This window comes from Chanodichthys erythropterus, chromosome 24, assembly GCF_024489055.1.
Source record: "Chanodichthys erythropterus isolate Z2021 chromosome 24, ASM2448905v1, whole genome shotgun sequence".
Taxonomy (NCBI): Eukaryota; Metazoa; Chordata; class Actinopteri; order Cypriniformes; family Xenocyprididae; genus Chanodichthys; species Chanodichthys erythropterus.
In genome coordinates, this window is record NC_090244.1 from 28,827,062 (window position 1) to 28,855,000 (window position 27,939).

General features: G+C 37.9%; 1 protein-coding gene across 3 annotated transcripts in view; it reads right to left on the reverse strand.

Moving 5' to 3' along the window:
• ankrd27 (ankyrin repeat domain 27 (VPS9 domain)) overlaps positions 1 to 27,939 on the reverse strand; it is a 40,580-nt gene that overhangs the window by 11,549 nt on the left and 1,092 nt on the right. For 2 of the 3 annotated variants that reach the window (XR_010893871.1, XM_067378941.1), the window contains exons 2-20: positions 21,290 to 21,412; positions 17,642 to 17,752; positions 17,360 to 17,516; positions 16,658 to 16,812; positions 16,289 to 16,348; positions 16,159 to 16,212; positions 16,005 to 16,070; positions 15,640 to 15,716; positions 15,294 to 15,421; positions 11,050 to 11,131; positions 10,791 to 10,923; positions 10,177 to 10,257; positions 9,716 to 9,840; positions 6,296 to 6,378; positions 6,012 to 6,127; positions 5,726 to 5,818; positions 5,367 to 5,564; positions 4,204 to 4,263; positions 3,342 to 3,461 (exon numbers count right to left, since the gene is read on the reverse strand). Coding sequence is in view for 2 of the 3 variants with exons in the window: in XM_067378941.1 (XP_067235042.1) it covers positions 3,342 to 3,461; positions 4,204 to 4,263; positions 5,367 to 5,564; positions 5,726 to 5,818; positions 6,012 to 6,127; positions 6,296 to 6,378; positions 9,716 to 9,840; positions 10,177 to 10,257; positions 10,791 to 10,923; positions 11,050 to 11,131; positions 15,294 to 15,421; positions 15,640 to 15,716; positions 16,005 to 16,070; positions 16,159 to 16,212; positions 16,289 to 16,348; positions 16,658 to 16,812; positions 17,360 to 17,516; positions 17,642 to 17,752; positions 21,290 to 21,391 (2,001 nt within the window). In the remaining variant the exon portion in view is untranslated. Of the gene's footprint in view, positions 1 to 3,341; positions 3,462 to 4,203; positions 4,264 to 5,366; positions 5,565 to 5,725; positions 5,819 to 6,011; positions 6,128 to 6,295; positions 6,379 to 9,715; positions 9,841 to 10,176; positions 10,258 to 10,790; positions 10,924 to 11,049; positions 11,132 to 15,293; positions 15,422 to 15,639; positions 15,717 to 16,004; positions 16,071 to 16,158; positions 16,213 to 16,288; positions 16,349 to 16,657; positions 16,813 to 17,359; positions 17,517 to 17,641; positions 17,753 to 19,678; positions 19,740 to 21,289; positions 21,413 to 27,939 lie in introns of those variants that run through there. The other variant, XM_067378942.1, reaches the window with a different exon arrangement.

Here is a 27,939-nt window from a genome sequence, read left to right on the forward strand (position 1 = left end):
ATGGTTCATTTTTAATAAACCTCCACTCAGATTAAGTCAGAGGATATGTTTGTTCAGACCATTTGACTGCAAACTGCTTTGCAGACGAGGCACAGCTCGAAACTTTTACTGAAAGATGAAGCAGCTGACTGTATTGGTTCTGAAATATACATCACAAAACATAAGTTAACAATTTCATCATGCTTTGTCTGTAAATGATGGTTTTATTCATAGTTTTTAGTCTGGCGTGGAGACCTGGAGGGCAAAACATCCACTGAACTGCAGCACAGGCCTGTGAATTTCCCATCTCAAAGGAAGAAAAACAAAACAAAATGCAAGTCTTGGCCACTTGTGTTTGATATACAGCACCAGCTGCAGTATTTCAGACATTCTAAAACACTTAAAGTGCCTTAATGTACTAAAACAGTCATATTTAAAGATCAAAGTCAAATGCATACTATATAAAGGCGAGATGAGCCCAGAATATGAACGCAACATGCTAAATGGTTGTTTTCTCTTTTTTTAATGTTTTTTTTTTTTTAATGGAATTGACACTTAACAAAAAAAAAGCACATCGTGTTCATATTCTGGGTTCATCTGCTTACCTGTACATAGTATGCATCATTAATAGCGTGTATATTGAATTTGGGCTTTTAATATCACTATCTTACTTCATTATTACTTACTACAAACCTGGTAAAAATGACTGGCGGGCAATGGAGGAAAGCCTTGTTTTGCCCTCCATGTGGGCATGACGTCACGTGAAAACTATGCGTATGGATAATATTTTCAAAACTCACACTTGCATGCAACAGAACGTAACAGAAAGTAACGCAGAAACTCAAAGAGTGGACTTGTGACAAAGTCCCTGAAACAATCAGAGCTTCACTTTAAGATTGTACTATATTGTTGAATTGTAGTGAAGGGGGGGATTCTGGAATTCACTTCTTTTGAGTGATTTATGATCAAGTTATTAATCAATATTTATCCTTCCAAATATTAAATGATTGAATGATGATGAGTGTTGAGAACATGTTATCAGTATGTTTTGGGGAAGTATTCTGTTCAGCCAACTTCAACCTTGAAGAAGCTAAGTATCCGTGTATGTGCACCACCGCTCCTGTATTGGAGAGGTGGACGACCTGGCGCCCAAAAGACGCATATATGTGACCTAGGTCACTCCGTGCCTAAACCAGGGTCCTGGTGCGAGCCGTACAATCAATGGAGATGTGCTTCTGCCAAGAAACTCACTTAGTCTTTGCCAAGGCCCATATTGGCAAAATATATACTTCTAGTAATCTCATGAGAACAAAGTCATTCATTTTGGATCTAACAGCATCAGTGGTAGCGAAGTTCTTATACAGGTGTGAAGGAGTGGGAGTTGTGCTTTATCAATGCTGTCATAAATTAATTTTGTGATGTAATACAAAATCTTTGCAACAAATATGCTCCCTTCTCTTAGGCACTTTTCAACATGACACTGACATTTTCTCAAGGTCATAATCCTGTAGTGGACGAGTATTTCACCTGATGTTAACACTATTGGGCTGCGGTGGGTGATTCTGTAGAGATGAGATGAGCAACACTTCCCATCAACCACCAGAGCACTCAAGGAGGTCACACTCCAGTTCAACAGAAGAGATGTGAAAATCTGTTATGAACTTGTACACTCAATGCCAAGAAGGTCAGAGCAGTATATTTAATGTTATGGAGAACATACTGTGTACTAGAATATTACACGTGTGTTGAATATAATCAAGGGCGTGCTCATTTTTGCAACCTTTCATTAAAACAAAATTTGCCTTTTTTTATCTATTTCACAAATATTGAGGACTGATATTTTCCTCAGTTTTTATTAAGTATAAATGTTTAATAAGTTTCAATTTTGCCATCTTTCCATGAATTGTAATAGTGATCATTAAGAAACAGAAACATATCTCTGTTTCAGATGGGGTGAGCTCATTTATGTCGAGTACTGTAAGTGATCCTTCAAGGGCCAACTGTTCAGAAAGTTTAATCTGGATCAGAATGATCTGGATTTGGAAATCCCATGTTTTGCTATCCAGGATCAGGTAATCATCTTACTTTTCTGTTGGTTTTTCAAAGCAAAATTGGATTGGATCACCTTGATCCAGATACACACCTTTTCAGATTACCAAATCTGGTAATCTACGGAGCCCCGAGAGGGACATGGCGATAGAAAGAATATGAGATGGGGGAGAGAAAAAAACAAACAAAAACATTTCAAACGTTCTCAGAAAAGTTGCGTTCACTCGCAAAACTTTGCGTTCACTCACAAATAACCTTTGACTGGTTCATCTCTTATGATTGTGATTATGTACTTTACAAACAGTGATAAAACAAAACACAATTAAATATAAGATGTTTGTTTGATATTTATGGCACCAAAATCTCTTTTTTACTTTACAGTAGGATACCGAAAGGCTAAATATGTAGCCTAATGTCAAAATCCAAAAGATTGGATTTTGTGATCTAATCTGATTTCAGAATCCTTTTTTCCTTCTGATCAACCCATTTTCAAGATTTGTCCAATCTGATCAGATTATTTTTAAACAACTGGCCCCTATGGGCCAGTTGTTCAAATGTAATCTGATCGGATTTCGGCTATTGGATTGGATTAAATCTTGAAAATGGGTTGTTCAAAAGGTAAAAAAGGATTCTGAAATCAGATTAGATCACGGAATCCAATCCTAGTTTTAATCTGAATCAAACCTCAAGTTTGTGTTGTTCAAAACTTGTCAGTAGGATTTGGATAACTTTGATCGAAAAAACAGGATTATCCTGATCCCAACAGGGGGTAGGATTTCAAGGTGGATTCCAGGAGGAAAATGTAGTAAAACTTTAAAACTGGTCAAAAAATACAACATTTTTATCTTGCTCTTGATTAGTTTAACTGTTAAAGTAATAAATTAGAAGTAGACATTAGCCTACATATTTAGCCTTTCGGTAACCTACTCGAGAGTAAAAAATACATTTTGGTGCCATAAAACAATCCCTAAACAGCTGTAAATATCCAACAAAAATATATTTAATTCAAAACCCATATTCTTTCTATCAACATGTCCCTTTAGGGCCTCCGTAGAGCACTGGAAATCCAGATTTGGTAATCTGAAAAGGTGTGTATCTGGATCAGGGTGATCCAATCCAATTTTTCTTTGAAAAACCAGCAGAAAAGTAAGATGATTACCTGATCCTGGATAGCAAAACATGGGGTTTCCAAATCCAGATCATTCTGATCCAGATTAAACTTTTAGAACAACTGGCCCCTAGGAACATTAAAATTATCTCATCTTGGAGAAGTGTAATGCTAAGATGTGTCCTCCAGATGGCGATGCCGGTACCTCTTTGTGTCGGGTGCGCTCGGTCTCTGGCGGTGTGACCTCAACACTCCATGATGATGTGCTGGACATTGACGAACGTCTACTGCTGCAATCAGACGGCTGAGGAGAGCGACTCGGAGACTGCAGACAGAAAGATACTACAGTTTGATCAACACGTCTGCTGCTAAAAGACTTTCCCTTGTTACTCAAGTCAACTGGGCATCGTTCTCTGTTGCTCAAGACATTATGAAACCTGTCAGAATGGGTTGATCGGTTGAGACATGGATGAGTGGTGAAACGTCTAGAACGGGGTTTCTCAAAGGGGTTTGTGTGGGATTTCTGTGATGACGAAAAGCTAAGAATTCATTGTTTTGAATGCAATTTAAATAATTAAAAAGGGCTGCACGATAATTGTGATTATAGCATTTTACCAGTATTCTACCAAAATAAAAGCTTGAGGATTTGAAATGTTCAAAGCTCAAGGGTTTAAGAAATCAAGAATTTAAGACATACATATTACTATTGCAACTTAGAGTATAAAATAATTATTATAATTATCAAATATTAATTTACATTATTTTACGGTACAATTGTAATTTGCATCAGCAATATATTTCGGTCTTAAATTTAATAATCAGACTTGAAATATAATTAGCCTTACAATAGTAATAAATAATAATAATAATAATAATAATAATTCAATTTGATTGGGTTCCTAAAACAGCAGTGTGAATGTCCATCGCAACTGAGGAGAGTTTTGAGTCAACTACAAAGTGAACATGCAAATGTGTTTGGGAAAAGTTTGAGAATAGAGAAACACGTCCAACTGACAAGAACTAACTTTACTACACATTTAAACAATTAGTTTCAATTCGAAGCTCACCTCAAATCCACTTTCCCTTTTACTGGAGTCATTGTGTTTGCGCTCCAATAATGACAGAATCTACAACAAAGATAATACAGCATACTTTACAAAAGTAAAACAACCTAATTCTGTTAACCTACAAAACCAATTCTAGTTACAAACTGATGATCACAAACACCTTTATTCTTCTATACACCTTTATGTTTGCAGATATGATGGGGCGTTCACACCACAGTGACCAAATCACGCTATTTGCGCGTAATTGGGCGCTTGAACATTATGAGTTTACTCGCTTCATTCGTGCATGAAATTCACTTTCACAACAGACGCAAATTCGCGTCATGAGAGGGGCTTCTGCCAGGCGTCTCCAGTCTCGTTTCTGCAAACTTCCTCTGAATAAACACATAAACTCAGCGGGAAAGTAGTTGTAAAATTTGGCAAATAAGCTCAATTTGCCGGCTTTAGCTAGCTTTTAGTTTTAATATGTATATATATAGCTCAAATTGAGTAAAGACCGTTTTTTACAACTTATCAGATTGTCCAACCTCCTCACTCACTTTCTTCCAAGCAAAATCCTTTTTATTCCTGTTTCTATAAAAGTACGAAGATGTATCGTACAATGACGATGATTTTGTCCTCCATTGTCGTGTCAGATTTCTGCCTCCGCTCGCTACGTCGTAATCACATCACTACTAGAGAAAGCTCCTGACTGGTTAACACGGCGCGAATATTCGGCAAAGTTCTGCGTGGCAAAAGCCCGAAATGCTCAATTCGCACCGCAAGATGTCTATTCACGTCTTTGCATTGACTTGACATGTAAATCACTTGTGCTTAATGCTTCATTCGCATCTGGTGTGAACGCACCATGAAATGCCATTAAAACCAAGGCACAGAATCTAGACTGGGGAGTCCAATCCTGCTCCTGGAGGGCCACTTTACTGTGGTTTTAGTTGCTACCCGAGTAAGTTCAAGATTAGTTTGAGCAAACTCTGATTTTTCAGGCTCAGGAAGGTGGATTGGTTTTTAGCAGTGTACTGGTACTGACATTTTAAAAATGTAAAGATTTGAGTGCTGTTGAGGGGATTCGTAAAGGCCTCCGATTGGCCACTGTGTTAACGCGCTCATCGGATATGTCTGTGATTGGCTACAACAATCTGGCCTAGACTGTACGTAATTCTAACCTTGGAGTTGAGGGCACAGTGTAAAGGAGTCTCCTTGGCTTTGTTATGGATGAGTGTTGATGCTCCATTCTCCAGGAGCACTTCCATGATGCCCTCGTAACCCCAGCGAGCGGCGATGTGGAGCGGCGTGTCTCCCTTATCATTCTGAACGTTCAGTCGACAGGAGTGCAGGTCGAAGTACACCAGTGCCTTCACACACTGAGACACACATTTACATCAAGAATAAAATACTACATTACATATCACAGTTCTAAAACTAAATGTTCACAAATGTAGTTATTTTAATATAATTTCTTCTATTACAGCTTAAAAGGCGCAAATATGATCACGATAAAAAAAACTGCTATGTACTGTCTTACATCTTCGTGTCCGTACATGCAGGCCAGGTGTAGAGGGGTGTTTCCATTGTTATCCTGAGCATCTGTGTTTGCCTTATAATCCAAGAGCAGCAGCTACAAGAGCAAACAGAAGGACCAATGAAACAACAAATATAGGACAATGTACAGGAGTTTTATCAAATGTGATGAGACTTATTTTATTATGTGAGAAGAAATGCCACAGACTGAACCAGTGTTCTGTAACTCTGATCATCAGAGCTACACATCTACAACATAATTATTGACACAAGCTAGATTAAGCTCTGACCGTGACCCCCTGGTAGCCCTTCTGGCAGGAGAAGTGTAGCGGTGTAAGTGCATGGTAATCGGTGGCATTCACCACAGCTCCCTTTGACACCAGCAAATCAATCAGCAGGGACTGACCTGGTTACAAGCACAACATCTGTGTGAAATCTACAGATTCATGTGGCAACATTTCAAATAAAAATGACAAAAATACAACAACAAAAATCTACCCCATTATAAAATACCAGATCAATCATGTAAAAAAAAAATAAATCTAAAACAAAAACAAAAAAAGACAACCCTCACCACAAATAGCAGCAACATGTAGAGGAGTATAGCCTCTGTCATCCCGAGAGAATGGAGTGACTATGGACGGGTCGTTTAATCTCCTGAACCAAGAAAGTGACAAGAAAGACAAGCAATGCAATACTTTAACATTTCATGAGGAGAATGTACTGTGAATCTATTTATCACTTTGTGGTGATCATCTGCCCAACATATTGTCATTTCTGTGTCAAAATTAATTTGATAACGAAAGATTGCAGTGTAAAAGGGGCTATATGTAACAATTTTCATGTATTAATCACGTTTTTATTGCCAATGTGTGAACAAGTACTAATGAAACTAGGGAAACGAGACCTTCCACTACTTCCAAGTTTGTTTATGAAAGCCTATAGACTGATTTATATGTGAAAGACTCGGGATGTTTTTGCCAGGAAAATCAAAAGGATGTGATGTTTTCGTTTCTCTTTTCCATTATGTGACACATGAAATAGGATAATCTAACATGTAAGGGCAGTTGTGGCCTAATGGTTAGAGCAGGGCTCTTCAAGTAGTTTCATGTGAGGGCCGGATTATCAAATCAAAAAGTTGAGGTGGGCCTGGGGTGGGGTGGGGGTTGGTCTTATTGGTAAAATTTTATTTTATTTATAATTATTAAGCTTACATTAATATATTCTCACTTGGTAACCACAGGTGAAACCATACATGGATACTCACTACCACTGTCAAATGATATTATATTATGATATGTTATATAGACATACAAAAAAACACCTAAACACAGGTGAAAAAAAAGACATGAATTATATATTCCCCTACCTACCTAATGAATATATTACAATATAAATTGCTATAATATACTTTTCAATATAAATATTCCACATTTCCACAACCATGGAAATTTACTACAGTTCAGTCATGGTAAATGTTTATAAGGGTGCTGATTTTGGGATTTAAAAGTCTTCTATCTTCATTCATGGCACGTTTCTCCTGTTTTCCTGTTTCATCTGATTTAAAACTAGTTTAATCATCGAGTGATTTGTCGTTTGTAACTGAGAGGTTATCCACTGGGGCGTGCTGCGTAGTTCAAAGCAAACTAGTGAAAAACCTGAAAACAGCGCTATTTGTTCTGTTGTTGTTATTGACCGAGGAACAACTTCAGATGATTCAGTGACAGAGCAGTCCGAACGAATCTAAATCGTTTCAGATCGTTATGCAAGCACATTTGGCCAATTCACGGAAAAGAAAGAATCAAGACAAAAGTGTGATTCATTCACGAATGATTGGTATTTCTGGTTCAGTCGACAGAAATATGGGACACACATAACTGCTGAAATATTCGCACGGAAAAGGTTTCTCAGGTCAGTCGGAGGAGCGTGCATGTTGCGAACAGTGCATATATATTGCGTATATAGCCGTACAGCTGCAGGCGCCACTGCAGCCACATATTTAACCAAATTTAGCCGCACCGCCAGGAAAAGAGGAGGAGGGAGGTTGGGTCGGATGAAAATGATTGGCAGGCTGGATTTTGCCACCAGATGATGAGCCCTGGGTTAGAGAGTCAGACATGTAACCCGAAACGCTCTTTTCCACTCTTATTACCCACAACTGAGGTTCCCTTGAGCAAGGCACCTAACCCCCAATCACTCGCCGGGCGCCACAGCAAAAACGTATGGCCACTGTTCACTGGATTTACGGTGTGTGTGTGTGTGTGTGTTCAATACTCACTGCTGTGTGTGTGTGTGTGTGTGTGTGTGTGTGTGTGCACTTAGACGTGTGAAATGCAGAGCACAAATTCAGAGTATGGGACACCATACTTGGCTACATGTCACTTCACTTAAAAAAATAAAGCCAAAAGAGCCATTCTGTACTGTAATCTCAATGTGTCATGCAAAGAAAAGGGATTAATTAAATTATATTAAACTATAAACTATATTCTCACATAGCCAGATCTGAAAGATTGTGTCTATTTTCAGTCAACTTTAGTCAGAGGCATTTACATTGTGACTGTGCCTCAGATGCAATCAACTCTATCTGTGTCTGTAAAGGTGTGAACCAAATGGCCCACACTGACAGAAACTGATGGGTGTGGATGACAAAGAAACAGCGTTGCTCGGAATAGATTGCAGGGTAAATCGATCTCCTGTGGGAGGTCCTAACAGTGTTCTATTGTTTGTAGCCCTTTGTCTTCATGTATAAAGCTCTGTCCCACAGACATAACTTTGGGTTACGGTTCTTTGAAGGCCGACATCGCTGCTGAAGAACTGTGCTACACTACTACCTTCAATAAACTCTTCTCCCCACAAGAACTCTGGTCAAGCATACTTATTTTATGTATTAGAGAAATCTAATTGCTGAGTTAGATGTGTTCCTGGGTCAACATATTTTGTTGAGCCCTATTCCTAACCCTAAACCTTATCCTACCCATAAGTTATCCCAAAAATCAGAGGGAAATGATGGATGAATAACACTGATGTAGAAGCACCAATTCATGATTTTAAGCTTAAACTTGACATAATCTGTAAACTTGTCCCTCAAATCTGATTGGTTGATTTGAATGTTGTTCCAGGATCAACAAAAATGTTGACCCAGGAACATGTTGAACTCAGCAATATCAGGTTATGCGTCACTTTGTATAGACTGAACACATACTATGCATTCACATGACGTCAACATTTTGACATTTCGCCTCTACACGGAGACAACAACGATATTGTTTTAAAAAAAACTTTGCACTTCAAAACCCGTTTTCAAAAGTTTGCATTTTCAGGCCTCCAAAACGCTATTGTCATGTAAATAAATGGCCAAAACGCATAAAAAGTTTTCCATTTTTAGTCGAAAAAGATGTCATGTAAACGGCCCCTTAGACCTTCAAAGGTCATGGTCATGGACACGTCAAAGAGAACGAGGCAATGCAACGTGCTACAATGGACACTTCAATACCATACAGTATCCTCATGCACCCTTTCAGAAAGACAAATGTTCCCGTTTATAATGTTTACTTTGGTGTGTCCAGTGTGAACAGCCTCAAATAGTTGTGGTGCATCATGTCAAAATGTGCAGATACTTCGGATGGGTTCATTACACCCGAGAGTGCTAGCTAGGCCTACTTAATTGCTACTCATGACAGACAGGAACACAGCTAAAATATTCCTAATATGTTGGACCTTTAATTGAATGAACCTTCTTTTACCTGTTGAGACCTTCACAAGCACCGGTAAGATCTGTGTTTGTGATCTTTGAGTTGGGAGAGGCACACGAAAGGGACGTTTACAAAATAGGCTGTATTTTTGTAATTCCGCTAGATGCCACTAGTGTCGCAGAAACTACATACTACACAGTTCAGATAATTGGTGTTTAAAAGCATTCAAGCAAAATTTCAGATCACTTCAAAATGCATTTATTCTGTGGATGATAAATGTTTGCTAGTCTGTCAGTACTTACCCTGAGATGTGGAGGTCACAGGCGTCACAGGAACAGAGCGGGTGACATAACTTCCTCCCGTCCTCTTCACTCTCGCTTTCACTCAGCAGACGCTGAACCTCTGCCTCATTTCCGCTCACAATGTGCTGCCCATACACAAACACACACTTAGTATCAATGCATCACTGCTAATGTTCTCGTAAATCATATATTTATCCCATCAAGAACCAATTTGAGACACTTGTCTTGTTTTGCATCTAAACTAGTGTAAGGTTTTACTTCCTGTTCTCGATCCAGCCAAAAATAAGGCTTATGCCACTATCTGACACCACCTGCTTTAGGTGTGCAGGTGAATTATGAGAAACAGTTTTTGGCTTTTCGTGAAAGCTCTTACTATGAGAACTAAATGTAATATTACTTAACATGGGGGCTGCGGGTAAAGTTGATACAGCCAAAGGCATGGCATTAATAGTGGTGCTCACCTCAAACAGCTGATCTATAGGCGTAGCATTCTGGGATAGCAGGTCCACCTTCTGTCTGAAGGACAGTCTATCTCCTGATCCCTGTGGACCACAGCACATATTCACCAACAATCAGACTCTGGGATCAAGTACCCTTGTTTAAGGTTACATGGGGTGCTGTTGACAACTGGTCAAATATTGGGCCTGGTGCCTAAAACGTTTTAGGTTCAAACCCTGCAGTGGTTGGACTTAATATTCAAAACAATTGCTCATATAAAAAGTTCAATTAATTAAAGTTAATCTTGCTATTTAAATGAATAATAACTTAAAAAGTTCTTCACTATTTTGCAACACTATTTTTTGTAGCTTGACCGCATTCCCCATTCACTTGCATTTAGAGCTTGGCGATATGACCACAATGAACACAATATGAGTAATTTTATTTCACGATAACAACTGTATATCACTTTAAAGTTATATACATGTTATATTATTATGGGATGTTCCTTCAACCCCTTGTTGCTGAATTATGAAGAGAATCTCAGCAGCCCATCAGATGTTAGGTCATCGTCACTATTAGAAATTGAACCAAACTTTGATTTTCACAAGCATTTTGTTAGCACTGAGGCTCTTACCAGAGTGATCTGGGTGAGGTTCCCCTGGCTGATGTACTCCACAGCAGCCTCAAACGAGGTAAGACAGTAACTCAGGTCATCCTTACTGGAGTTACGGAAGCGGAAGTTCTTCATATAACTCAGATTTGCCATCCTGAAGAAAATGTCAGAATATCAATATTCTATATATAATGAATGCAATCAACATATTGTTAAAAACATTCAATTAACAATACAATCACTTTCCTTGAGACTATGATGCAGAGAATATAACACTCACCAGTTAGGAATTTCTGTTTTGATTAGCAGATAGAGAATGACTAACAGAAGATCATCAGCACACATGGCCTCAATGCTCACCGCTGAAAGAGACAGACAATCAAATCAGGTCATCACAAAACTTCTGATGCATACTTTTCAGAGCTTTTCAAAATTGTCCTATCTTACTCTACAGACACGTTTAGTCCACCAGATTGCTACAATAAGTGTTTCTCAGGCCAAAAGTATTGGCAATGACATAAATGTTGTGTTTCATAAAATTTGTTGCTTCAGTTTTTGTAGGTGATAAACGTTTTTAATCGGCCCTAAATGTTTTTATTGGAGATAAGTGGCTTCTTTGCTGCACTTCTTGACACTAGGCCATTATCCAAAAGTCTTGGCCTCACTGTGCATTCAGACTCTCTCACACCAGCCTGCTTTCAATATTAAGCAGTTCTGCACAGGTGGTGATTCAGTAGCTGATTCTTCAGGAGGAGACAGTCCTGGTGTTTGCTGGACACTTGTGGACGTCCTGAAGCCTTCTTCACCACAGTTGAACCTCTCTCCATGAAGTTCTTGATGATCCGGTAAATGATTCTTTCAGGTACAATACTCTTTGCAGCAATTTCCTTGCATGTGAGGCCATTTTGATGCAAAGCGATGATGGCTGCATGTCTTTCTTTGGAGGTAACCAATGCTAACACAAGAACACAATGATTGGAAGCACTTCTTCCCTCCTTTAATAGCAATCAGTCTGCTCTTATGATCCACTCAGAATGATAGAGTGATTTCACCTGACTAGTACTTGTTCACATGAAAGTCATCATGTGCTGATGAAATGATTAAAGAAAGGATGTTAGCTGGTCATTTGTCCAGGGCCAAAAAAAAGTGACATTTGTTTTTGTTTTTTTGTTTTCTGCAATTATTTAAAATGCATCTGATCTACAAACAATGTGAATCAACACCACAACAATTGAAGCAGAACATTTAGCAAAACAAAATGTATGTCACTGCCAAATAGTGTTGCACGATATACTGGTACTACAAAGTATTGCAACACCTTGCCTTTAAAAACTGTATGATTCCTCATTTTACAAGTACCAGTACTTTAAGAATGACAGGGTTTTAATAAAAGTCATATTTCCTGTTATGTTGTGCCGCCATGTGGCAAAGAGATATGTCTAAGCCCATCCCAAATGGCACCCTATAAACACTTGCAGTCTTCCTACGAGTCCGCACTTTCGTGACGTAACACCACTTTTACTGTTTGCTGCGGAGCTTGCTTCAGCTATCGACCGCAAAGGGGGCGCTCATGTGCACCCTTTTGAAATCTAAAATAACTAATGAGACACCCTATGGGCTCGTGGACTTAACGGACACGCATACGCGGCAGTCATTGTAAGTCCACAAGACTGTAAGTGCATGAAGTGTGCCATTTGGGACAAGGCCTAACTGCAGAACCTCAGTACACAGGCCAGCAGCCTCAGAATGGAAGTTAGTATGGAGCTGACAGTCACCCAACCCACCCTAACTTTACTATAACTATAAGCTCCACTATAACAAATGCCCAACCTCACCCCATCAATAAACCTAACCTTAATGATGCTATAATCTCCACCCGAACTTCCGGTCTGAGACTGCTGGTCTGGAGCTGCTGTCCTGAAACTGCTGTGATGAATGCTTCCACTCCCTGCAGGCACATTGACCATGCCAAACTTTATATTTCCACACAGCGCAGGACTGCTGAAAGCTATTGACATGTTGGAGTGATAAAGCAACATGCATGAATGAGCAAAAAGGAGTGGGACATGCTTGATTTTAAAAAGAGTTAAGTGCAATAAGCCTCAAAAAAGAACTCAATGCAGTACTCACATGCTATCACACACCTGAAGTGTGCATACATAAAAACACCTATCTCAGACAGCAAGCCATCAAAAAATTCAGATCCCTTTCACAACTTATTTTGCTTGAACGGTCAATTATGTCAAATGGAGCTTTTCCACTGCGTTTTACGACTCGGCTCGGCAAAACATGTCTCAGCTCGCTTTACTTTTGGTTTGCTTTTTCACTGCAGTTTTGTACCGCTTCAAAAGTGGGTGGGATTATAGACGGATCATATAGTTGCCCTGCCTCTACTGCCGTGGATCCGCTCCTCAGTTACCAACGAGAGGTAGCCGTGGAGCGGCTAATGGCGATACAGCCCTTTCTTTTTTCAAGTTGTGTGCGACAGTCATTTAAAGCAAGTCATTTAAAGTTGCTTCGCGAACAAATGATCCCAACTACTTAAATCTAGCAGGTTTGGTGTCTTGTGTTTTAAATCCAATGATACTGGTAGTGACGATTCTCTCTGACAAGTCAGTGATCTGCAGTGATTACACATCACATTTAGCATTGGTACGGCTCGCTTGGAACTTCAACCGAGATGGTATTATTTAAGCCGAACCGTGCCGTACCGAGCCATACCATGCAGTGGAAAAGCGCCAAATATTTCCGTGTTGATGAGTATTCATAGCCTGGATGCCAGCCGAACTTAGCCCCACCCACAACATTTTGAGGTCGGGGAGTTTGGTCTGGACTCGATCCGTAGAGGAATAATTATGCCCGAACAGAAACTGTTCGGACCAATCACATTTGTCAGGGCGATGATTGACAGATTATCACCAGAAACGTAATCAGCCACGTCATCAAAGAGCGCTTGGGTTGAATTAGTTTACAACAATGATGGCTGTTGTTGAAGAACTGAGATGTGTAGATTCCGCCATTGCGTCCGTTATATAAGATATCGACAGCGAATTAATAGGCAAGTACTCCGTGTATACTTATTCTTTTTACAACACCGGCAAAGATTGTTTACGCTCATCTTCTACTAGTTCCAGCATGTGTGCAGTTGAGTTCTGTTGACAACTATGCGTCGCGCAACACTAAGTGATGCGTCACGTCACTTACTCTGTAGCTCTGATTGGTTGTAGGTCTATCCAATTGAGGTCTTTCCTGGATCGGTTGAAATACGCCCCCATAATCAAAGCCCAATGGAGCAGTATCAGACTCATATTCGAACTAGAATTGAGTATGACCACGTCAGGCTAGTGTATTCATGTAAACACAGGCGGTTATGAATTAAGTGAATGTAAACGGTTTGAAGAAAAGGAGATGTGTGTCAACAGAATCTGTGCACTAGGTATTAAAGTGACAGCAGCCTAATATACTTGCTGCTGTCTGTATCTATAATGTCAATCAAACAACAAAAGAAATACAAAATCACTCACTGCTCTTGACTGAATAATTTCAGTAGCTATACGGATCAAAGTATAGTATTTAATTCATACACTGAAGACTATGCAGTACTTCATTTTAATATTTTGATTACTTTATTCAACTTCTGTATTATTTCCTAATTGAATGCTACTGTTAAATAGACCTGTACCTGAGAAACTTAAAGCATTGTTTAATTCATTTGTGTCTGTTTTATTGTATTTGTCCTGTTTTTTTTGTTACTTGCATCTATGTTCTTACTATTAACAACTAAGATAAAATAACAAAAATAACTATATCACAATATATATTGTTATCAATCTCAATAACATAAAAATAACAAGGCATAATACTTGACCAAAAAGTTCTAAATAAAATCTTTCCTGAACAAAAGCAGCACTGAACACATGTATAAAAATGGAAAGAACTGCCTGTGCCTGTTTTTCTGTCTGCCTTCAGTGCTCTGTTATGGCAAAATTGGGAAAATTACTAAACAAGCTGTTTGACAAACAGACATTAGGAGAGCATTCCTCTAGTTTACACATACTGGAAGTGTTGCTGCTCTGCCAGGGCTCTGCTGCATGAAAACTAGGTTGAAACAGAGGACTAACTGTTTAAGAATGAGCGCAAGCTGGATAATCCGGTTACAAGAGCCATGCAGAAGGAGCTCTGTTTGCAAGAGGAAATTTAGACAAACCTTCACACACACACACACACACACACACACACACACACACACACACACACACACACACACACACACACACACACACACACACACACACACACACACACACACACACACACACACACACACACACACACACACACACACACACACACACAAACACCATGATGGGCAAAGTTCATCATGGTGCTGAATAATTACAAGATTAATTTACCATGGTATTTCCATGGTATTCCTAAACAGTTGCAAAATTGAAAGTACCATGGTAATACCATGAAGTAAAGACAGAATGTTTTGATAGAAAGTAACGGTTGTGGTCACAACACCTGTATCTCGGCGTCTGGTTGACTGCATGATGGTTAAAATAACTTTCCTTATGCAGAGCAGTTTCTGCAGAGGAGATGTACAGATGTTCAGCTGACTCAGTTCCCTCTTAGCCCGAGGAATATTTATACTACAAGAGAGAGAAGTGACATTTTTCATTTTTCACAGTAATCTCCTTTTTCACAATTTGTCTCTATGATATTCTAGTCTCTAAAAAAATGCCTCAGGTCCTTAAATTGACTCTACAGGATATTTCAGCTGTCTGAACACTCAAAATATCAAACTAAAGTAATTTGGCTGAGCAAACACTAAATGAAAAGACATACATACAGAGATATAATAATTTACCTGAATTCTGACTTCACACCAAGTTCTTTTTGCTGCAGATCCTGTAAGGATCGTGTTGTTTTGTTGAAAGCTGCATCCTGTCAAGACAAATATCAATTTAATAACAGAAAATAAAATGCAGCTTCAGCTTTTAAAACTTATTTATTTATTTTTTTTCTTTATTTAAAGCCATTATTTTCTGATAGTTTTTTCCTGATAGTAATTGATTATTAAAAGGTAATATATGTTTTGTCCCAACATCCGGATTTAATTCATGTAATTTGTTATTTAAGAACTGATCCCATTCTGACTGCAACAATAAACAAAATAACAAACAAACACATTGAGGTGAAGGTGAGGTTATTGATGGTATGGTTAATCAGTACCCGACTTGCTTCGAGAGTCCCCACATAACTAAAGAGTAGATCATGGATGCCATGATGGATGTACATCTGAAAACAGAGGAAAGAAATGACAAATTAACTCAAGGTTACAAGTTTAAAAGGCAGAGAACAACAAAATGGTTGGTTTTTAACTGACCTCCACTGCTTGTTTGAGTAGAGTCATCTGTATCTCCTGTCTCGCCAATAGCCTCTGAAATCAAGACATTTTACCCAATCAGTATCACAAGAAAGTCTGTATTAGAATGATCCGTTCTTAAACAGCTTACCAGACGAGAGTCCCTCAACAGCCACTGAAGACATTTTGTGTAAAGGGTATTTACAGAGTCCTAAAGGATTGGGTGAAAAATAAATAAATAAATAAACAATATCTAAAAGGGATTGTGGTTAAATCCATGATATTGTTACTTTAGACCAGGGGTTGGTTACACCAGCTGTGCGTAAGTCACAACTTAGCCTAGTTTTGACATACAGTACATAGGTAATGACTTACGCACTGCTACATATTTTTGCGTACCATTACATTTAGTTGAAGAGTAACTCTAAGTATAAATTAAATATTTACGGAAAATATTGGAATAAAATAGAAGACTGACTGAACTGCATCAATAAGCTCTTGTTTTACCCGACAGACTCACTATGTGATGTCGTAGGCCTTTCCTCTCTTGTTCTTTGAAGGACTGACAGAAGGTTGCCACAAACTTGTCCAGTTTTTCAGCATGGCGGCCCAAGAATTCCCTTACTTCCTCAATATTCTTCAGACAGTACAGAGCAGAAACAGAACTCAGCTCCTCTGTGAAAGAAAAAGAAAATCACCAACTTCATACATTTTGAACAGCTGATCAAATGAAATGAATCAGTCCAGCAAACAAACCATTTACATGAATACAACACTGGCATCTGTAATGGTTTAGCTTCGTCCTAACAGGTATGTTCAGACAAGATGTCAAGCAATACATCACTAGATCTCTAAATGTTAATCTACATTCTTTGTCTAAATCAGTCATTGCGTGTAGATACATTTTATCAGTTGCATCATGGATTTCATTTTTGTAAAGTTTTTCTTGTGTTTGGCAATTTCATAGTCTCAAGCAACATTTAGCGAGGAAAGAGAAATACTTGACGCATTGCATCTAGTTAGGAAGAAGTGTGGTCACATTGGTGAAATTCAGCAGGCAAAATGTAGTGATCTCAATAGAAATGTATTGAAATATTCCACAGAGATTCCATTCGGATTTAAGTTTGTGGAACTTTTCACGCAAAGTCACTGCATTATCAATCTAAATCTTCTTGGCTAATATAACTACACCTTTAGCTCGAACCTATTACAATCAAATTACCAGGGCTGTGGTCAGAATTGAAGGGTCTTGTGATGCATAATATGCTGTAGGCCTGCTCTTTGTCATTGTAGAAAGTCTCCTCAAACAGGATGGGGACAGAGGTTGGATTGGGAAACCCTTCCCCCAGACGGACCTGGTTATTGTCTATAGACACTTCCTAGAAAACACATCACACAGAACAGCTGCAGTCAATCAGTTACAGTCAGCATCCTGAAATTCATCTCTGAATGAGAGATTATATTTTTGGGACTTCTGCGAAATTACATGTGGGATTTTACACACCTTTCCATCTAGCGTCTTGTAACCCTGTTCAGCAGGCTGAAGTACGTATTCGTCAAACTGAGCTGCTGTAAAAGAGCCCGTTGGTAAACTTCCACAACACGGTACCAGGATCTAAAATAAAGGAGGGATGTATATATTGAATTGATCAAGCACAAACAAACTTATAACAAGCTTTACTATGGCTTCAGGAGCCTTGGAAAACAGCACACAAGTCATATGGACTACTTTTATGTGTTTTGTCCTCTTTGAGCTTGATATATTGTCACTATATGCTTCTTTTGAGTTCATAAAAGAAAGAAAGTCATATGGATTAAGAAAAACAGGAGGGTGAGTAAATAATGTTAAAATAATAAAGCAATGTTTTTGCTACTTTGTTTTGAAAAGGATCTTTATACAGTGCACGTCATTGTAAAGACTATGCCTACCCTTCAGCCTCATTTTCATTCGCAAAAAATACAGCCTGACTAAGGTCTATAATCAAATCAACAATTCTCCCGCTGAGTAATATAGTTCATTAGCCTAACTGGAAACTTCAATGCGACAGTATTATACAGTTAGTTCTTATCCTCGGCTCTGATTGGTCGAGCAATGTTCCAAGAGTGCTATTCAGTCCAACAGCACTGGCAGGGCTCCAGACTGTGACCAAATGGTCACATTTTGCGACCTTTTTTCATGCCTATATATTTGTGAGGTCGCACTTTGTGCCGCCACCACTTTGCCCAAATGATAAGAGCTGCCATATGCGAAACATCAAGCGGCAATCGAAACTAAAGTAAATAACATCAAATTTTATTGTTATTTTTAATGTGATGATTTGTAAAATTAAATGTTTAAAGATGTAGGAAAACTAACACTTTGTGGCAAATAAACACTTTTATTTAAGAAAAACAAAAAGAAATGCAATTACCACTATAACCAGTAGATGGCGGAAGAGGAACGCTTATTGACTTTTGCACTCCCTAATATATGGAAAAAGTAGGAAGTCACAAAGTCTCATGAAGTCACAAAGACTCATCACTGAAGCCGTTGGTCAGTTCAGAATGATGCTAGAAAAACAATGGTACATTTAATAAGAGTAGAATATTTACATTATCCCTATAAAAATTAGGATTTTGCATTCTACTTTTGATAATAAAAGTTCCTTTTATCTCAGTTCAATCTCAGTGCTTTACTGTCAAATTGTCAATAAACATACATGTAATATTATGAATAACAGTACTTAATGCAAAACATTAGGTTTTCTTTTAATTAATAAAGAATTCTGCATTAGTTCAGGCAGGCCTCATAGTCAAGCTCCGCTATCAGCTGATTTACAAATTCAAACCTCACTCATATCAGCTGATCCGATTTCTATGGACTCCATTGGCAACTCTCAAATAAGGCACATTACTTAAACGCAGCTTCCATCTCTCTGCTTGCTTGGCTGCTTCCACTGCACACTGCTTGCAACCCACCTCCTCCCCAGCTCCTACTTAAACTTGTGTTTATTTTAATAAGTGTAATTCTGTTGTTATTGATGCAAGCTCCGTCTCAATAGGGGGATTTTGTGCTGCTCCCCCAGTTAAAAAAGTGGGAGGTTGTCCCCAGATGCTGCTGCTGTTTCCGGGCTTAGCTTTCATGGAGCTCATGAAAAGGACGAGGAATTTAGAACAGAGCCATAGCGGCAAATGTAACTTTAGCAAAATATGCCAATAAAAACAATTTACTAAAAAGTTTGTCTCTGGTAATTTTTTGACTTAAGAGGTCCTGACTGAATTGAGGTCCTGCTACTGCTCTCAAATGTTAGTCTGGAGGCCTGACTGGAACGTTTCACCATCACTTGGTTTGTCACTCCACACAACAGTTGATCCAGTTTTGGCTTTGTTTGGAAATATTTAATTCTACCCATAAAATATTAGGTTTCAAAATTCATAAAAGTTGTGCATAACATTTTCCATTGGCGGAGCAAAAATAGAGAAAGTAGGCAAACTTTAACTTTAAGTAACTAAATATTAACTTCCTAATTATTGAATAGTGGTAAAAAAAAAGCAATATTACATTTAAGCTGCAAGCAGCAATGAAAGGGCCCTCGCACCCCGGGCCACCGCCACCCGGTGACCTTAGGAAAACAGTGAATAGTGGGCATCATGCATGTAATAAGAGTACAAACAGGAGAAATATGGCAAAATCATTTTGACGTACCACACTTCCTGCTGCCAACAGGTGGCACTTTGGCACTTCAGGTCAGGACTATTATCAAACGTGAAGTTGGGAGCAGATCGGACATTGTATGCCTGAGTTACAACAACTTCCTGTTTTGTGGCGTTTATCACATACTTTAGCACTCAGCCAAGTGTTTCATGATTTAACGTGTTTCTAACATGTTTGGTACTTCATGGCATGTCTAAATGTGTTTCTCTGAGGTAATCACAGTGTAAAACATGTAATTTCCTGTTGTCCACAGGTGGCGCTATGACTGTAACTGAATATTGCCATGTAGATGTCTTCAAGCCAGGACTTTAATAAAACATGTGAAGTTTGGGGCAGATCGGACATCATATACCCGAGGTACAACAACTTCCTGTTTCATGGCAAAATATCGAATTTTGTCAGGCCGCCACAGACACGCCCTTCACTGAAAACTCAAGATCTTCGCAATTTGACATCACAAAGGCCTTTAGATTAGACTGACCAAATATGATGTTGATCTGATTAAAGCTCTTGGAGGAGTTTGTTAAAGTACATTGTCTGTAAATGGCAAAAACTGCACAAATTTTGCAAAGAAAATTCAAAATATCTCACTTCCTGTTGGGTTTTAAGATTTTGCACCCCAGGACTTTTTTTGTAGGTATTGGGCTGTTACATCTGTCTACCGAATTTCATACCTGTACGTGAAACGTAGCGTGAAGAGCGCTTAATTGAAATTTTGTAGGTGGTGCTATCGAGCCATTTTGCCACACCCGTATCAGACGCAAATTTTCACCACAGACGCAAATTTTCACCACTTCTGACGCGTGTGCAAAGTTTCACGACTTTTCAAGCATGTTTAGGCCCTCAAAAATGCGATTCATTTTGGAGAAGAATAATAATTGACAGCAATTACAATAGAGTCCTCACACCATCGGTGCTCGGGCCTTAACTAGTAATTGTGTTGTTGGTCTAAAAATCAGCACAGCTGCGATCTGGTCACACACATAAGGCTGCAGCCAAAATAAAATCACAGATGAGCTGATACCCAGCGCAACAGAACAACATGATACAAAAGAATGTGCATCACATGTTCACATTTATCAGCATTTTATCAGCATTTAAAACACAGCTCACTTAATCATTTTTAGGAGTATTCATTTAAGCACTGATGAATGACCTCAAGACAGCATAGAGCACTGTCATTTCATCTGATTAGCAGAACTTCTAACATCTCCAAACATAAAAGAATCAGTTCATACACACAGAACCTCTTTCTGGCCGCATGTGAACTGACCACAGTCACATGAACGAATACATGACTAATTCTGTTTCACAAATAAATCCGTTCATCGTTTCAGTCATCGACACACAAACAACATTCACTTTTGCTCTGTTTCAAGGCTGTTTAAAGTAAGAACTTAAACAGCATTACCGATAAAACGCATACAATCCTGAGAAATGTGGAAGTGGGTGACTCACAATGCCATGAAGTTCTGCCACCCTGCTGCACAGGTCCGGTCGGTGTTTTTCCAGGGCCAGGTAAAAAGGGTTCTTTAGGATATTCTCATCATACACAGCCATATGTGTCCCAAACTCCACTTCCTAGGAGAGAGGCAGGAGGGGGCAAAAAGAAACAGATAAAGAGAAAGAACGACATGAAAAGTGGGAAAATACGGAGAAAAGGAATTTTAGAAATGTCAAAGGACGTGGGGGTTGAACTAAGCAGGATTAGCATTAATAAGTACTTTTGCTCAGCTTACATTTTCTCTCCGGATTATATTTTGAACTTTGCAAAGCTGTATTTATTTCATTATAAACCTAATTTATAGTGCCATTTTGCCAATACAAGCTTGACTACTCATACTTAAGATTAGTGCTTTGAACAAATCCCAATTCCTAAGCATTGAAGGCCTGTTCTCACCAAGAATTATACCTATAAAGATCACTATTACAATATTAGCGTCCACATCAACGCATGATAATGTCCTGTTCATTATAAGCGAGCTGCAGTTTTTGTCATCTCCAGCTTTAAAATGATTGAGTGCTTTAAAGCAGGATGGATTCTGATTGGCTGTCAATGTTTTTTATCGTTCATCAGCTGGAAAATCAAATTATTACTGTGATATCTTTATCATTATAGTTATTGTACTTCTTTGGTGTGAAAATTCGGTGCAATAAATGTTTTACTTTGAATGAGTGTTAGTCAATGTGTCTGTTCACACCAGCATAAACATTTGCATGCTGTCAATGCAACAGACTTTATTTTATTTGTTTTAACAGAGAAATGATCTTATCTCATTTCCATCTCACTGAGAAGAAAACTGGTCAACCAAAATGATTCTCGCATTTAGTCACATGCCCAGAGCTGCTGCCGTTACATAAAACGGTGACTTGGTGGTGCTCACAAACAGACTGCTTTGCTAAGCAAGAGTGAATAGCAGAGGAAGAATCCAGAAGCGTTTCTCTTGTCACTTATCTCTTGCATTTGGTGTTATTTAATAAACACCATAGTGCAGTGGTTCCAAACCTCCTCTCTGAATCAACAAGGCATGGCCCACCGCCCATTTTTTATTTTTTTTTAAATTCACAAAAAACATTTGTATTTTTAGTGTTATTAGTTCTTTAAAGAAAATCAAGATAGAATTAAACCTTTAGTTCTTTTTGCAAACATTCTTTACTTAAAAGTACTTACTTTGCTCAGTAATACAGTAACTTAAATAAGCACAAGTCAACCTGCCATACCAAATAAGACCACAGGGAGATACCAAAGGACTGAATTTAAAAACTATGCAGATCCATTTAAAATTATTGACATATAACACATATAACACCACCGATCCTCTCAAACTTCTCTAAAACATGCTTGTTCGGCGAGCATCCGTTATATAACACTTACAGTACATTAATTTTGACAACTACGCGGATATATTGAAGTGTTCATGCAGAAATATGATGTTATAGTGATCAGTGAGTCGAGAGCGCACATGCACGGTTTGTTTGCGCATCAATAATTGCGGACTCGTGCATTCCTAATGTATGCCACTGTAATCATCTTTACCTTCATTACTATCGTCATCCATCAAAACCTTTTTAGCGTCACAGGTTTTCTTTTTCCAACGTTTTCAGACTTTATTTCACAGCAGCACGATGAGAAATGACCTGGGCTGAACTGAAACAATCACAGAATATGTACGAGAGGGTGCGTGGTTTTAAATATATATATTTTTAAATTAATTTAATGTATTAAATGTAAAGTATTAATAACTAAATTAAGGAATTATAGTAATATATTTAAATTAATTTTAATTTATCTCACGGCCCACCTGGAGGATCACTGCGGCCCCCTAATGGGCCGCGGACCACAGGTTGGGAACCACTGCCATAGTGAATACAAATATCTGAACAGGTGTTTGAAAACATGTAAATACTGTTTGATTTACATCCTTCTGTCAGAGTTAGCTTAGAAACAGAAAACTGTGCAGTGCTGCATATATTAACCAGGGTAACCGCTGTATTTCTGCTTTAATATAATCACCACACCAAGTCCTTCTGCTGTTTTTTTTTTTTTTTTTTTTTTTTTTAATGCATTGGTCTTAACAGAAAAATCACAAACATTTGTGTTGATGTGAAGAGGCCTTTAAACCTTGATGTATAACCCATCCCACAGAGTGACATGAATGATACTTCCGATAGAAAAGTTCCTCATCAAGCTGCACTAAGTGATCAGATTTACACTGAAGAGGGGCCTGAGGTATATCAGAGACTTGAGGTCATTACTTTTGACATGAGCTACTATGCAGCCACCTTGCAACCACCTTGGTAACTGCATAGCAATGCCTCAAAAACTCTCTGAATGTCTTAACAACTGTATATCAATGCCCACACCATTGTGTTGGTGAGTATTTTTTTTCAGATACAAGCACCATTATACACAGGTAAACCCCATTCACATTCCCTCACCACTCACACAGACGGACAAAAAAAGCTTTTCTTTCACTCTTTGTCCAATCAGTTGAATAATTCAGCTGAACTCATTAAGGAATCCTGAAAATTAAATTAAATTCAAGACACTCCAATGTACAGTAAACATGACCGTATCCAAGTAAACAGAGGCAGACTGTGAGGAGGCAAAGCAATTAACAAGAAACTTTCCTCTGACTGACTGATGAAGAAGAAATTCATTTATCTGAGGAAAAGATATCTTGATTTCATCTAGACATTTCCACCCACAGTTGTATTTTTGAGCCAGTCTTGGTTGAGTATCTCACTGCAGGAAATCCCCAGCATGTTCAGAGTGGGAAATAACACAGTCTATTCTGCTCACTTCCTTAAAATGTGTGTGTGAATTCTGACCTGTAAGACTGTAGACCTCATTGGTTGAATGTAACAAAACATCTTAAGAACATGTCCAAAACATATTGTAACCCAAAATTAATAGAAGTTCAAGAAACTGTAAATTGTACAGTATTATTAAAAAAAAAAAAAAAGACCAATGCATTGTGTTCCACCCTATTATTCAACCATGAAAGATGATATTCGCTTTACAATTAGTTGGAAGAACTTCAAAGCCATGAAGTTTTTGTTTTACAACGAAAACCTAGAACAGTCTAGAACTCTAAGCTTCAAGTTCCATCCAGAAACATGTAAAAACAGCTAAAGTTTGAACGATTCTGCTAAAGATTTACTCACATATTTATGATGGTTAAAGAGAGTTTGCGACACCATTAATAATTTAATCTTCAAACCCTTCAAATGACGGATAAGGAAGAGGAAAGCCATGAAGATGAGGAGGCTCAGGGTGTCCAGGCGAAGATTAAAGAATCACATGGCTGTTCTGAGAGGTCAAGTCCAAAAAGCCTGATAATATTCAAGAGTCAGGCCACCACCCCTCATTCTGGGCATCATAGGAAGATTGTCTGGATGACTGTCTGCTGAAACCCTCAAGAATGTGAAATCTGCCATGTGATCTGCTCCTTCAGGCCATAACAAACTGGGCTGAAGGGGAACCACAACTCCTGTGATCCTTACAGGGATTTCATGGAGCGTGTTTTCCGGTTGACATTAAATTGAGCCATGCCTCCCAGATATCCAATCACTGAAAACGGGGCATGCCTGTCCATATAAAATTATTTCACAATAAACTTTGTGACCCAACACCAGGCCTCAAATGAATCAAGCAGAATGATTTATTTACTTTAAACAGGCAAAACAAAAATGGGAATGTAATTTGTGTGCAACAAACACAGATATTGTCCAAAACTACTGAACATGTCTTAAATGTATTATTATTAGCATTCTTATTTAGAGATTCTCCAGTCTGTCAGCCCCAGATTGGTATCGGTCAATAATCACATTCTATGACTCAATCGGTAGTCACAATATTTGGCCAATCTCACGAACGGGTTGCAATTTTTTTGGCGTAAAACTGGTGCTCATGTAAGCAGTATACATATGATGCTTTTGTGCCACATTCTGCTTTGTATCTTCGTGAAACATTAGTAAACACAGCTTTATTTAGAGCAGATTGCACAAAATACCATCTTTTTGGTATTTGAATTAGGAAAGATTATTACAAGCTTACCATTCTGAATCGGGCTAAGGTAACAAGATAGTTTTGAACATTGACTGGTTATGCATTTGCTCAAAAATTGATTTTGGATCATTTTTAACCGAAAAAAAGTTACGGACTGCAGCTTTAATGTAGACATGTATTAAATGTATTGAAGGAGTAATGGAATATAATTAATTACAGTGTTTGTGTTGTGAATCTCAATCAGTCAGACTTAATTTTTTTAATATATTTATATTTTACCATATAAAAATGAGGTTGTTACTATTTTTTACAGAGGTTACTGTTTTACTATTTTCAAGCCACTCCTAGAGCAAAATGTGCATTTCTAAGAGACAAAACATGAATGATCACATGGCTCAACATTAAGCCTTTTCATGTGCTTGTCCATAGGACAAGTAAATCAGTTATTCACTTGTCTGAGTAAAGAAGTAAATATTAGTTAACTTAATATTAACTACTTGTTTATTGAACTATAAAATCAATTTTACATTGCAATCGTGATACTATTCAGCAAAACAGTTCCCTTGGTTGAGGTAAGTTACTTAACTATATCATATGTTATAAATAAAAAATAAATAAAAAAATAAACGCTCATTTGTTTTGATTTCTCCTGAAGTCTCTCACAAAGAGACAGGCAGTGAATTTAAAATGCAATTCAGGCAGTGAATTTAATGAAACCAGAATCATTCTTGCGTTTCAATGCTTCCATAGTAATTTTTTGTGGCTGAGGTTTTAATCAGGCTACTGGTCCGGTCAAAAAGCAGATAAGCATTAATGTCGAGCCCTGGATCGAAACTGGTAGTTGGTATCAACTGCAAAAATCATGATCGGAGCATCCCTAGTATTAACATTTTCTATACTTACAAACAATGTATGTCGTGCAACTGGGTAATTACCTATCAAATAAAAGCTATACCATCTTCTTCTGTCAGTGTGTGGTGTATGCTGCTGCCTGTGCAATTTTAAAGCACTGATACAGAATTTTTTTCAGCTCTTATAGGCGACTGCACATTTTTCAAGGCTGTTTTATTTGATAGACTTTAAATGTTGTTAACAAGTAAGTTTGTTCAAAATCTTTCTAACTTTTAATCTTAAAAAAAAAAAAAATCATCCCTCATAGAAAGTGCCCCTCTAGCATTAGACACATCTGACTGCTGCTCTGGTTCCTGTTAACCGCATCAATGATTCTAAACACATGTGAAAGTGTTGTACTGCAGCTTGAGCTCGATTACAGTGGTGCTGATTCACTCTCACTCTTTGTGAAATTACAGTCTAACAGAAATTATTGTTTTGATCTGTTCATCTGTGTATATTAATTTACTAATTCAACCCACATCGCTATAATGAACGCATTTTGGGGGAACTTCCTGCATTATAAGCACCAAACCTGAAAGAATGCTTAAAATAATGTGCAATACTCAGAGTCCCATGCTGAAATTCAGGAACTGAACGTGACCTGATACCATTTGAATTTAATGGCATTATAGTGATTTAATTGGGTCAATGACGTGACGTTTTTTGTTTTTTTTTTTGTCCAAAGGCCTTAATAATAATAAAAAAACAAAACAAAGATATGTCATCCAAAGTATGTAAGGTAGAACAACTAGATCTCCTTTATTGAATCCAAAAGGTTTTAAATATATTTTGCATATAAAGATATTTTAAAGATTCTGAAGTGTCAAAAGGTCATTCGGTTTAACCGTCCAAAGGCCAATTCAGCCATTTAATTTGTGAACTTAAAATGTAATAAATGTAAATATTTTTATTCTGGCATGATTTTATATCATATATCAACATAGTGCAAAATGCTATTAACATTATGTGTTTTGAGAAAGAATGTCCGGAAAACATTAATTTGATTCATGTCATTCAGAGTAACCAATATAAAGGGACCATTTTGGATCAAGTCATGTGGTCAATATCATGTGACAGGATGTGACATCATTTTGACACCTGAAAAGGACCACATGGTCATGAAGCAAAGTAACTAACTCTCTCTTAACTATCTGATAAATTCATGTTTTCACTTTCGCTCATATGCATGTCCCGAAACATCAGGTCATTCGGTGCAACCGCTATAAAACATGGAAAATGTTGTAATATTTAAAAAAACTTGTACTAAACATAAAATGTTTGATTGTTCTTTTGCTAGCTAGCTAGATATCAGCATGTTAGCATTGTTTGAAAATATCGTCATTCGGTAAAACCAAAATTTTGGTTACTTTTTGGTGACAAATTTTGTCCATCTTGTAAAAAAAAAAAAATGACAAAAGCAGTGTTAACTGATTATAAAAACCACAATCTCATTGTTAACACTTAATAAAACTTCAAGATTATTATTATTTTTTCCCCACTTTTAAAAACCGTATTCGTAAGTGACCCGATTATGAGTGGAGCTCAGTGACTTGTGGAGTGCTCCAGGGATCTATCCTCGGACCTCTCCTGTTCAATCTCCCACTAGGTCAAATAATGGCAATAATGTTAAAAGCAGATGAAACTTGAATCTACCTAGCTCAAATATCAAGCAACTAGTCCCATGGACATTTCTTACACAAAA